Consider the following 12691-nt stretch of genomic DNA (forward strand, 5'->3'; position numbering starts at 1 on the left):
TTCATTTTATTGTCCATTCTGCACATCTCAGGTTTTTTGTGTGATAAAACATTTCCTTTTTATCAATCCTCAAGTTTCATTTTGCAAATTTGAAACTTTACCCAGATTATCACTCCTGTTTAATATTTTTTAATTAAAAGTTTTCTTTTTGTTTTATAATGTTTTAAGAAGTTTATGTGCCTTCCAGAAATTCATTTCTCAGATCTCTCCTTTGCGGGAAGGGAACCCAGAATTCCCCAGTCTTGCTCATGACTCAGACTAAAGATGTTGGGAACGATCTTCAGGCACAATTGTCCCATTGACATTTGAATCCCTTGTGCCTTGGCAACAAGACTGAACAGAAGGATGCTGAATCTATGGAATTCATTGCCACAGACAGCCGTAAAGGCTAAAACATTGGGTGTTTTTAAAGCAAAGATTGATAGGTTCTTGATTAGTAAGGGAATCAAAGGTTATTAGGAGAAAGTGAGAAAATGGTGTTGAGAGGGAAAACTAGATCAGCCATGGTCGAATGGAGGAGTAGACTTGATGGGCCAAATTGACTAATTCTGCTCCGATGTGTTATGTTCTTCTAAGGAGATAATTTTAAACCCCAATCTGCAGGGTGTAATGGAGATAATTTGGATGGGGAGGTAATGGTGGAGACTGTTTGGCCTACCTCTTCTTCTATGTTTACACTTCTCATGTTTACGACAATTCCAGCAAGCAGCCTCACCAACCTTCATGATTTACCTTGCTGGCCTGCAACCAAATGGACTAACTGATTCTCCCTCATCACCACCTGCTCCCCTCCTCCCTGTGTTGCAATTACATAGTCTTCAAAGTATTAAACATATTAATTGTCTATATATTTGTTCTTACCCTCCCTAACTTCTGCATTTGCAAAGTTATTAAATTATCTTTTTGCATCTTAGTTTCTGACCTGATATCTGAAAGGTCATAATCGTTTTTGCTGCACAGATGTATTTTTGATCAGCAAAATTGGTATAACACTACCTGATCAGCAGAATTAGTACAGTGATATCTATAATAAAATCACTTCATGGAGTATTTTGTTTGATTTGATTTAATTGAACTCATTTAATCTCATTACAGTTATCAAAGATCATGCATTTTTCATTACTTTCCCTTTGAGAATGCACACTACAATTGCCTCCTTATCTATTCCAACAATATCAGATACTCAATGCATATTGAATCCCACTTCCTCACGTGTAGGAAAGAACTGCTGATGCTGGTTGACACAAAATGCTGGACTAACTCAGCCGGACAACCAGTATCTCTGGAGAGAAGGAATGGGTGACATTCGGGTCGAGTCCCTTCGTCTGAAGAAGGGTCTCGACCCGAAAAGTCATCCATTCCTTCTCTCCATAGATGCTGCCTGTCCCGCTGAATTACTCCAGCATTTGTGTCTACCCACTTCCTCATGTATGGGTGCTCTTTAAAAAATGTGTTGTGCTTATACCTTTATCCATACAGTTACTGAGATGACAAGGAAAGGAGAAATTGCCAATATGACCAAAGTAAGTTTCCATCCATGGATAAATCCAATTATAATTCCTGTTAAAAAAGTGGTGGTGAGTTGAATGAATATGCTGAGTTTGTCCGAAAGTCCTTCTTTGATGATTTTAATATCACTGTGAATATAAAAAGAATAGAGTATCATGCTCCCTCATCAACGATTACTTCATGGTCAACAGTGTCACTTCACTTTCTATGACTAGGGAATTTTAATTCATATTCATCAATGGTTATATTCTAACAGGTATTTTTCTCCTGCAATAACTAATTATATAACTGGTTAAATCTTTATTGTATTCTTTTATAAACTAATAAGATATTTGGAGACTGCAAGCAAAAGTTGTCACACCCTCCATATGGTTTCAGCAAACTCCAATAAATGGATTTACAATTTACATTCTGACATTGAAAAGCTCAACACCTTATATCTGTACATGAAATTGGGTTGAAATTGGGTTGATAAATAAGCAGATTAGTGATAGAATATCTTAGGCAGTTCTAACCCATATATATTTATTGCAATTTAATATTATATTGAAGCATTTAAAACATATTTAAATCATTTAAAGATTTTAAAGCTCAGTTACTTACTTTGTCAGCCTTGTATTTAGTTCACCTATTTGATGTGCATCAAACCATGCCATCTCTTGATGAAGAATTGCATGGAAGTACTTTTGCTGTATTCTTGCAGTTTGTCTTTGACCAGAAACTGAAATCATTGTGATATGTATTGATCCTAAAACTAACGTTGCACATCCAATTGCCACAAAATAGTACGCATTTCTATGATAATAAAAGTTTGCATTAATAATGTGGAAACTGCAAATACAATCAATTACAATGATCAATTTTAATGTTCAATAATACTTTTACCGTGTCATTTCAGCTTCTAAGTCCAATCCAGGTACTTGAAAACATGTTTCTGTTGAACTGTTGTTGAATGCTGTTAAGACTAATGGAATATTTATATATTTAAATTAATATTTGATTAACACAAATGCATTAATCTGAGTGGCAATATACTATATTGTATATCAGAAAACATTCAGAAATAAAAACAGAAAATGCCTGAAACACTCAGCAGATCGTGTAGTTTCTGTGAAAAGGGATGTTTTGTCCTTCCTCTCCACCCTTCCAGCATTCTTTCATTCTCCCTTACAATCAGTCTGAAGAAGGGTCCTGATCCAAAACGTCACCTATCCATGTTCTCCAGACATGCTGCCTGATCCACTGAGTTATTCCAGCACTTAGTGTAAACCAGCGTCTGCAGTTCCATGTTTCTACACCCAATAATTTGATTATCTTCAGGTCATAAATTGTCTACTGAATTTATAAATGTTTTTTCTAAATAATATCACAATACAGTTCAGTACCTGCACTAGAGATATTCAGGGGAGTTCCACTCTGGACAAAATTGTCAGTCAGCCGTCCAAAGATAACGGTCACGAGCACCCGAGAGATCCCATGCGCTATTGCACAGAGGATTCCAATTATTATCATTAGGATGTCGAATCTATCAGCAAAGCGAAACTATAAATGAAAATATTTTTCGTCAGTTGATGTAACTAAATATTTTTAGAAAAATTCCTTGCACTTGCATGATAATCATAAAATTAGTCTCTTATTCATCAAAGATTTTGTACCCAAATGGCTGAAAAAATTCAACACCAAATTTGGATGATGTAGATGACAACCAACAATGGGCCCAGCATTGATCCCACTCGTCATGGTCATGCAGTCCACCATCACCATCGGCTTCCTGCCATGAAGTCCGTTTTATATCTAGTTAGCTAGTTCTCCCGGGACACCATGCAATCTCATCTCCCTAATTATCACTTTCGCTTGATTACTCCAATATTTTCCTGACCAATGTCAAGGACTTAAACCTCCAATAACTTTAATTTAGTCAAAATTTCAATGGCACAATTCTAATTTGCACAAGTTTCATTTGTCTTCCATTTCTGCAGTCACTGAACTAGATTTCCTCTGGGCCTCAAATTTAATCATCTTATTCTGACTTTAAACATTTTGAAGCCTTTCCCTTTCGTGTCACTAAATTTCTCTCATCTTACATATCTGTACCCCTCCCCCCCAGTTGTGACTGACCAACAACTGTTTCATATATAACTGTTTCATGTTGCAGTTGTGTAAGATGTTGGTGAGACCGCATTTAAAGTATTGTGTTCAGTTCTGGGCACCATGTAATAGGAAAAATGTTCTCAAGCTGGAAAAGATACAGATAAGATTTACGAGGATGTTGCCAGGACTAGAGGGTCTGAGCTATAAGGAGAGGTTGTGTAGGCTGGGGCTCTATTCCCTGGAGTGCAGGAGGATGAGGGGTGATCTTATAGAGGTGCATAAAATCATGAGAGGAATAGATCGGGTAGATACACAGTCTCTTGCTCAGAGTATGTGAATCAAGGACCAGAGGTCATAGGTTTAAGGTGAATGGGAAAAGATTTAAGAGGAATCTGAGGGGAAACTTTTTCATACAAAGGGTGGTGGGTGTACGGAACAAGTTGCCAAAGGAGGTAGTTGAGGCTGGGACTATCCCAGCTTTTAAGAAGCAGACAGGTACATGGATAGGACAGGTTTGGAGGGATATGACCCAAATTCAGGCAGGTAGGACTAGTGTAGCTGGGACATGTTGGCCAGTGTGAGCAAGTTGGGCCGAAGGGTTTGTTTCCACACTGTATCACTCTATGACTCTATAAGCAAGGGGCATTTCTGATTCATGTAAAGGTGTCCTGGTATGATTCACAGGGTAATGCACAGTATATGCATGTTTGGCAAGTCATTTAGTCCCACCCACTGGTCACGATGGGCATTAGATTTAATCTCCCAATTCTTTTAAACCAACCACCTTTCAGTGTAGAATAATATTATCTTTTCAAAATGCTTTGTGCAACTGCATATTGACTTCTGTGATAAGTACGAGGATATTCAAATTGCTTGTAGTCTACGGCATTTTATAAAATTATTTTTCTCTTTTCTTCCAATCAGTGATAATTTCATATTCCTCACATTCCTACAGATGCCATTTTTTTTGTACCATTTACTTGAAAATTGCAGCACTTTTGCATTTTCCTCACATTTAACTTCCTCTTGCAACTTTATATTAACAGTTAACATTGATTCATTACTTTTTATTTCCACTTTCAACCTATTTAACCATCTAAGCTAATAGATTTCATTCAATTCTCTAAACCCTAATAAGCACAATTTGTACCCCTGCATGATGCCTCGCCCAGCCAAAATAATTTTGCACTGAACATCTGCCTATATTAAAGCAATAGAGGCAGTCCAGAATATTAAAATGCAACTCAGAAAATAATTGCTATAGTGCTCTGGACTTTATCTTAGAGTGTGGCAAGCAGAATTTATTTTTCATTCCATATTGTAAAGGAAAGGTAGAATACAAGAAACAAACCAGTTCAAAATATCCAATTGACTTATTTGCCTTGCTTTCCTTTCCTCTGTAGAAAAACACAAAGTAAAACATATGTATTAAATTTACATGGGCTATTAATAAAAATTCTTAATGACTTAATTGTAAGACAATTTCTTACTTTCTTTTTTTGTGGTCAACCTTTTCTGTTTTCTCATCTTTTTGGTATCCAGGATTGTCATAGCCAACCTTGGGGAAACCTGTAGGAAAGTTAATTTCTTAAAATATCTGGTGTTAATTTTATTTTCTGTTTAAGAAATCAACAATGAGAAATGTCACCAAATATGTTCAGAATTCTCGATTGATTATTAGCAGGCATTTAACTTTGATGGGCTTTCCAGTGCAAACTTCTCCAAGCAAGCTAGTCTCCAGAGAAGGATCCAGAAGGCAGAGGGGGAACACTCTGGCAGGGAGAGTAAACTAAAAGTTTAAAATTGAATGTTCATGCCATTGGATTGTAGACTACCCAGGTGGAATAGGAGGTGTTGTTTCTTTAGTTTGCATTGGGTATCACCCTGGCAGTGGTGAAGGCTGAGGATGGACAGGATAGTGTGGGAATGGGAAATTGTATTGTAATGTCAAGCGCTGGGAGCTCAGGATGGCCAGTGTGAACAGAGAGCAGATGCTCTGCAGGATCATCGACCGGTCTGCCCGTGGTCTCGCCTTATGTTTACAGCAGGCCAATTTAGGGGCATTAAAAGCAGAAGATGAGGGTTGGAGAAGGTGCATAAGAATCTTTGCCTTGCTTGGGAAGACTATTTAAGTCTCTGGATGGTGACGAGAGAGGAGGAGATGTCTAAACAAATGATGCACCTCCTGCTGTTGCAGATGGGTGTCATGGGTTGGGGAGGATTGGATGCGAATGGAGGAATGGACCTGGGAATTGCAGAGGGAGTGATCCCTGCAAAAGGTGGAGAGGGATGGGGAGGAAAAGATGTGGCTGGATCTTGTTGTACCTGTTCAAAATGACAACGGATATGGAGGCAAGTAGGCTGAAAGGTATGAGAGAGACTCTGTCTCCTTTCTATCTGGAGGGAATTGAGATGAGAGCAAATGTAGTAGAAGAGAAGCTGTTTCCTGAAAAGGAAACACATTTCAGATGTCCTGGAAGGGAAGGCCACATCTTGAGAGAAGATGGGGCAGAGCCAGAGAAACAAGAAGAAAGGGGTGTCAACCTTACAAGAAACGGGGAGGGGGGGGGGGGGGAGAGTTATAATCTATGTAGCTGTGCGAGTCATAAGGAACTGTAGATGCTAAAATCTTAAGCTAAACACCATGTGCTGGAGGATCTCAGTGCATCAGGCAGCATCTGTGGAGGTGACGCTTCGGGTCAGGAGCCTTCTTTCAACCCAAAACATTGTCCGTCTGTTCTTTCCACAGATGTTGCCTGACCTGCTGAGTACCTCCAGCATATTGTGTTTAGCTGAGGGAATCAGTGGATTGATAGTAAGTGTAAAACATGATCCTGTTAAGCCAATTAATTTTGCTTTGGTTGATGCTCTCTTTAACTTTCCCACCTCAGAGGTTAAATGCAAAGTCCTTCATTGAAATTAGTAATTTAGTTTAAAGACAGGAGACACAGGAGAGACAGTAAAAGATACAGGGAATATGTGGGGAAATATTTAATTAGGCAGCAATTGATGAGGATCTGCAACGTACTGTCTGTAAGGCTAATGGAAACAGAATCTTTCCAAGCTTTCAAAAAGAAATTGAATGTTATTTCAGAGAAAATACCTTTAAGTGCTATGTGAAAAAGACAGGGGGAAGAGATTGAATTGATAGCTCCACAAAGAGCTGGCATGGAATTTGTCTCTGCTATAATGATTATGTTTGTAAGGTATATTGTCTGCACATTATTGAATGAGGGTGTCACTTCTGGATGGTTGCAAGATGCCAGTTAATTGCTTCACTTGGCAAAGTTCAGATCACCTGCAAAGAAACAGCAGAAAGTAGTGTTGTAACTAACAAGCTGCTAGTCCATGTAAATGGATTAGCGCTATTGAGATCTACTGAGGGCCAGAGAGCTGCTGACTGTAAGGGAATTCCCAACTGCCGGGGAATTCCCAATCTCACGGAGGATCACAGGTACATTGACAAACACCAGTCAGCGTACCCCGAAGCCTTTACCATCAGAGCCAGGGATTTCAACAAAGCCAACCTAAAGAAAACACTCCCAAACAACCACCAGCATTTGTCCTGCAGCACCAGAGGAGCAAATACCCACAACCACTATTATAATACCATCAAGGATGCCTGTCCCTCAATCCCTCACCCTCACTTTACGAAATCCAACCACTTGGCTGTACATCTGCTACCTGCATATAGGCAGCGACAGAAGAGCACACCCTCAACAGTGAGGACTGCACTGAGCTGTTAAGGGGAGGCAGAGGAGTGACTACGGCACTGCTTGGAGTTGGTTGACTAGGAAATGTTCAAGGACTCAGCAATGGACATGTATGAATACACCACAGTTGTTACTGATTTCATAAGAAAATGTGTGGAGGAGTGTGTTCCCCCGAAAACCATGGAGTGTTCCCCAACCAAAAGCCTTGGATGAACCAGGAGATCTGGATTCTTTCTAAGGATCAGATCTCGGGCATTCAAGACTGGCAGCGCGGAGCTATGCAAGAAGTCCAGATATGACCTTGATAAGGCATTAAAAAGGCTAAAAGGACTATCGCTCTCAGCTGGAGGTTGAGGCAGGTGTTCGGTAGCTCTGGCATGGCTAGTATGCCATCACTTCCTGGAAGGTGAAAGCAGCTCAAGTGATAGAAGCATCACTCCCTGATGAGCTCAATGCATTCTACGCACGCTTTGATAGGGAGAACACTGATGTGCCTTCCTGGCCCCAATAGCCCTCGATGGTATTCCAATCTCAGTCACAGAGGTCGACATCAGAGATCTTTCAGGGGAACCCTGGACAAAGCATCTAGACCTGATGGTATACCTGGTCATTTTCTTAAAATCTGTGTATACCAACTGGCTTGAGTTTTTGTGGACATTTTCAACCTCTCATTACTGAGGTCTAAGGTTCCCACCTGCTTTAAAAGGGCATCAATAATATAGGTGCCCAAGAGTAAGGTGATGTCCTCAATGACTACCAACCGGTGGCACTAACGTCCATGGTGATGAAGTGCTTTGAGAGGTTGGTTATGGTGCATATCAACTCCTTCCTCAACAAGAATCTGGACCCTTTACAATTTGCCTACTGCCACAACAGGTCAACAGCCCCCTGCAATATTCAATCTATAGTCACGACTGTGTAGTTGGACACAGTTCGAACTCCATCTTCAAGTTTACTGATAACACCACCAATGTTGAACGAATTATGGATGACAATGAGTCGGATTATAGGAGGGAGATCGATTGACTGATCAAATGGTGCCAGAACAATAACCTGGCTCTCGATGTCAAAAGCTTCAAATTCCTTGCATGCACATCTCTGAATTTCTGTCCTGGACTCAGCACATTGATGCAATCATAAAGAAAGCCTACTTGCTTCGAAGATTGAGGTGATTTGGTATGTCAACAAATACTCTCTTGAACTTCTACAGGTATACAGTAAAAAGCCTATTGACTGGTTGCATCGTGTCCTGGTTCAGCAACTCGAGTGCCCAGGAATGAAGAAGTTTGCAAAAAGTGGTGAACACAGCCCAGTCCCACATGGACACGGACCTCTCACCAACCATGAAGGGATTTAAAAGAGTCGCTGCCTCAAAAAGGCAGCCAACTTCATTCATCAGAGACCCACACCAACCGGGAAATGTTATCATCTCACTCCTGCCTTCGGGAAGAGGGTATAGAAGCCTGAAAACTATAACATCCAGGTTCAGGAGCGGCTTCTTCCCTACAACCATCAGGCTATTTAACACTACAACCTCCAAATAGGCTTTCAGCTATATAGACTTGGGGATATTATTATTACACTATTATTGTCTATTTATTTGTCTTTTGAATTTTTAATATATATACTGAACATTTTTTGTTATTTATTATGGGTTTTACAGAGTAGTATGTTTACATATCTGTTGTGCTGCTGCAAGTAAGAATTTAATTGTTCCGTTTCAGGACACATGACAATAAAACACTCTTGACTTGAAATGATCCCAATAATGTGAGATTAAACAAATCATGCTAATATGTTTTTGAACAATACATGCATTGCATTGTTATTTACATAGTTAAGTGATTACTGTCACACAAATGAGATCTAACCTTGATTTTTCCATAACAAACAAACCTAATTGTTACTGAAAGTCACATTTTGTCACTTCAATAAGTTAGATGGATCATAATCTGAATGGTTTACATGTAGACTCATTAATTAAAAAAAGTGCATTTAAATTGGAAATAAAAAGCAATGTGCTCCCATATCTCAATCCCTTGTCAGTTTAAGAAAATGTGATCTTTAAGAATCATGTTAGCATGCAAGACAAGTACACCAAAAATTAACAATTTGGTTCCAGCTATCTAGTTGCAAAGTGTATATATATTTTAAAATACATGACATTAAATGATAAAACACAGAATTAAAACTTACCATTATTGGTGATATCCTGGGTCTGGTTTGGCTTGAATTCTTCCTCCATCTTGCCCTGTAATCTCCTATTTTCAGCTTTTTTTTCTTTTAAAGGAAACCCGTCTAGCAGGGTGCAATAAATCTTTGAAAGTCAACCTGTATCCAGATCTTGGGGAAATAATGAGGCAAATCAGTACCTACAATAAAATTCTATTTCAACAAGGGGAAGATGGTATCTGTGGTCGAGATTGTCCAGCAGTAAGTTAACATAGCTCTTGCAAATTAGTTTTAGAGAGATGACGTTTGATGAGCCACATTTTGAGTTCAGTTGAGAAGGAACAATAGCTTTTCATTCCATTCTGCGCTAGCTCGCAGATTTTTCCACTGCAAGAAATACAAAGTGTCTTTACAGCCTTGGGTGACAAATCATGATTCTCTATCTATCTTTCTCTTCCCTTGAAGATTGCACCCCAGCAAACAAAATCCTGTTGTGACCACATCATTCAAATAACCCTTAGCAAAACTAGAATAGCATCTTGTTTGACTCTGAGATATTCATTCCCTTTCTTCAACTGGATTACATTTTATAGAGATCAAAAATACAGCAACACACTAAAAATTAATTACAATCATTAAAACTAATTGAAATACAAATAACATCTGCTTACTCTTTTTAAAAACACTTATATAGAGATAGTTTGCACAGTTTAACACGTACCAGTCCACCTTGATCCACACAATCTGAAGATCACTATGAACTGAACTATCTGGACACAAAGGCATGTGGTATGTTTAATTGAGAATTTGGAACATTAAGGCAACACCCAGATTCTGAAGGACCAGGAATCAAATTTCAGATAATGTGTGATGTAATTCACAATCAACAAAATGCAAAGTGCTGGAGGAACTCAGTGAATCAGGCAACATGTGTGGAAGGGGTGGACAAAGGATGTACTGGGTAGGGACCGTTCTTCAGACTGATTGGAGTGGGGAGCAGAAAGCTGGAAAATAGGGGTGGGCTAGGACCAAACCTGGCAAGTAGGTGGGTACAGGTGGCGGGGGCTGATTGCCAGAAAGGTGCAATTTACACTGTTGCCTTTTAATCCTATAACCAAAGTTAGTGGAAGTTCTTCCAGTTTGACTTGATTAACATATTTTATAATGTCATAGAATGATTATTGAGGTAAATATTCAACACTGCAATGCATAAGTCAACAATGTTCTAGGTGGATTCCACATTAAACCCGTTTCCATACTTTATTTAAATCCAATGGAGGCAGAATGGAAGCAGGTCCCAATAAAGATACTATGAAGGATTTGAGTAAAAGCTAGGGGATCAACTTCAAGATTCCCTAAAATGAATGGTCTCATGTAAACAAATAACCCGCTCTCCAAAAATGATTTCTTGATTGTTAATACATAATATCCTGTAACCATGAGATGCCATGGGTTTGACAGATTGAAACAAAAAATACATTAAAAAGATTAAAAAAACATGTCAATTTCTGTTAAAAACTAGGACACTAAAATAGGTGGGAGTGCATAGAGTGAAGATGGTTATCAAGAATTACACCAGGATCTTGATCAATTGGGCAAGTAGGCCGAGGAATGGTCAATAGAATTTAATTCAGAAAAGTGTGAAGTGTTGCATTTTGGCAAGCCAAACTACAACGGGACCTTTATAGTGGACGGGAGCAGCCCAGGGAGTTTTGTAGAGCTGAGGAATCAAGGAGTACAAGTACATGCAGTATCTTTAGACTATTTATTTGGAGTACAGTTCTGGTTGTCTAATTACAGGAAAGATGTAGAGGCATTGGAAAGGGTACAGAGGAAGTTTATCAGAACGCTGTCTGGATTAGAAGGTTTCAGCTACAGGGTGAGGTGGGATAGGTGTGGATTGTTTTCTCTGGAGTGCCGGACGTTCAGGGGAGATGATCAAAGTATATAAAATTATGGGAGGCATGTTTCGGGTAGACAGTCATAATCTTATTCTCAGGGTGAAGGATATAAGCTATACACAGCGAATAGTGGGGGCCTGGATTGCAATGCCAGGTGTTAGAGACCAATGCTATAATGGCGTTTAAGAGGCTTTTAGATAGGTACATGGAAGTGCAGAGAATAGACAAAACATAGAGAGTAGACAAAACATAGAAACCCCTAAAGTAAAGATAATATGAATGATTTCCAGCTCAGTAAGGAATGCTAGGAATGCATCTCAACAGGGTCACTATATATATATATATATAAATACCTGATAAGAAGTCAGCGCTGAGCTGCCGACGGGACGCTGCAAGTGGTTGAGGGCGGTGTGTGAAGGCCCACATCGCGCCCCAGCCCTGTGCAGGCCCGAGTTTGGAAACCGGAGGGACCTATGCACACGGAGGCGATGCGACCGGAGAGACCGTCCACCCACGGAGGTACAGCGACCGGAGAGACCGGCCACCCACGGCCACCCGGTAAGACCGAGAGACTGAAGACTCACCAAGGTGCAATGCGGCGACCGGAGAGTCGGGACAGCCCTAGGCCTGAGGCGGCGGCAGCGCGTGCCGATAATAAGTGGTAGCGACCGGGAGCACCAGTGGGCGGGGCCAGCGCGCACCACAGCCGATACCCGATCGCACCGCGGTTTTGGCAGCTTGAAGCAGCCGAGTACGGGCCCAGCAGTGGGAGGCCAAATCGTCACGTTGGAGCAACAGCCTTCACTCATCTAGAGTCTACACTCATCTCAGTCTACACTACGCTGACCTACACAGCAAGACTGCTTCTCGAAGGGAAGATATGGACTAAAAATTAATAATCTGTGTGTATCTGTGCATAATTTTCTGTAAGATTTTGCAAGTACAGGCAACATTGTATTAATGATTTGAATTTAAAGCTCCGATATATATATATAGATATGTGGATTGCATTTAATTGTATATAGTAATACCGATAGCAAATGCTGTGATACGTTTGATTTGAATCCAAATTTAATATTTCATGTTTCCGTGTTTACGCCGTATATGGCAAGTAACATGACTCCGTTACCTGAAATGAACTGGCAAGTGCGGGACATTGTTTGAACAAGGGGAACTCATTGGCAGACGATGACTCAGTTACCTGAAATGAACTGGCAAGTGCAGGACATTGCCAACGCCCTATGAAGGTTTACAGCGAGAGCTTCTACAGAAGCCTGCAGGACACACCATTCCAGAGGTGCTTAC

The 12691-nt window shown here is 40.1% G+C and overlaps 1 protein-coding gene across 2 annotated transcripts in view; it reads right to left on the reverse strand.

Annotated features, from left to right (window-relative positions):
- The window catches only part of LOC144606000 (ATP-dependent translocase ABCB1-like), a 61931-nt gene extending 52292 nt beyond the window's left edge, over positions 1–9639 (reverse strand). For both annotated transcript variants that reach the window (XM_078421746.1, XM_078421753.1), the window contains exons 1-7: positions 9510–9639; positions 5091–5169; positions 4952–4997; positions 2895–3051; positions 2395–2473; positions 2113–2304; positions 1466–1637 (exon numbers count right to left, since the gene is read on the reverse strand). In XM_078421746.1, coding sequence (XP_078277872.1) covers positions 1466–1637; positions 2113–2304; positions 2395–2473; positions 2895–3051; positions 4952–4997; positions 5091–5169; positions 9510–9558 — 774 coding nt within the window. In that variant the 5' untranslated portion in view covers positions 9559–9639. The remainder of the gene's footprint in view (positions 1–1465; positions 1638–2112; positions 2305–2394; positions 2474–2894; positions 3052–4951; positions 4998–5090; positions 5170–9509) is intronic.
- Positions 9640–12691: the final 3052 nt, after the last annotated feature.

This window comes from Rhinoraja longicauda, chromosome 2, assembly GCF_053455715.1.
Source record: "Rhinoraja longicauda isolate Sanriku21f chromosome 2, sRhiLon1.1, whole genome shotgun sequence".
NCBI lineage: Eukaryota > Metazoa > Chordata > Chondrichthyes > Rajiformes > Arhynchobatidae > Rhinoraja > Rhinoraja longicauda.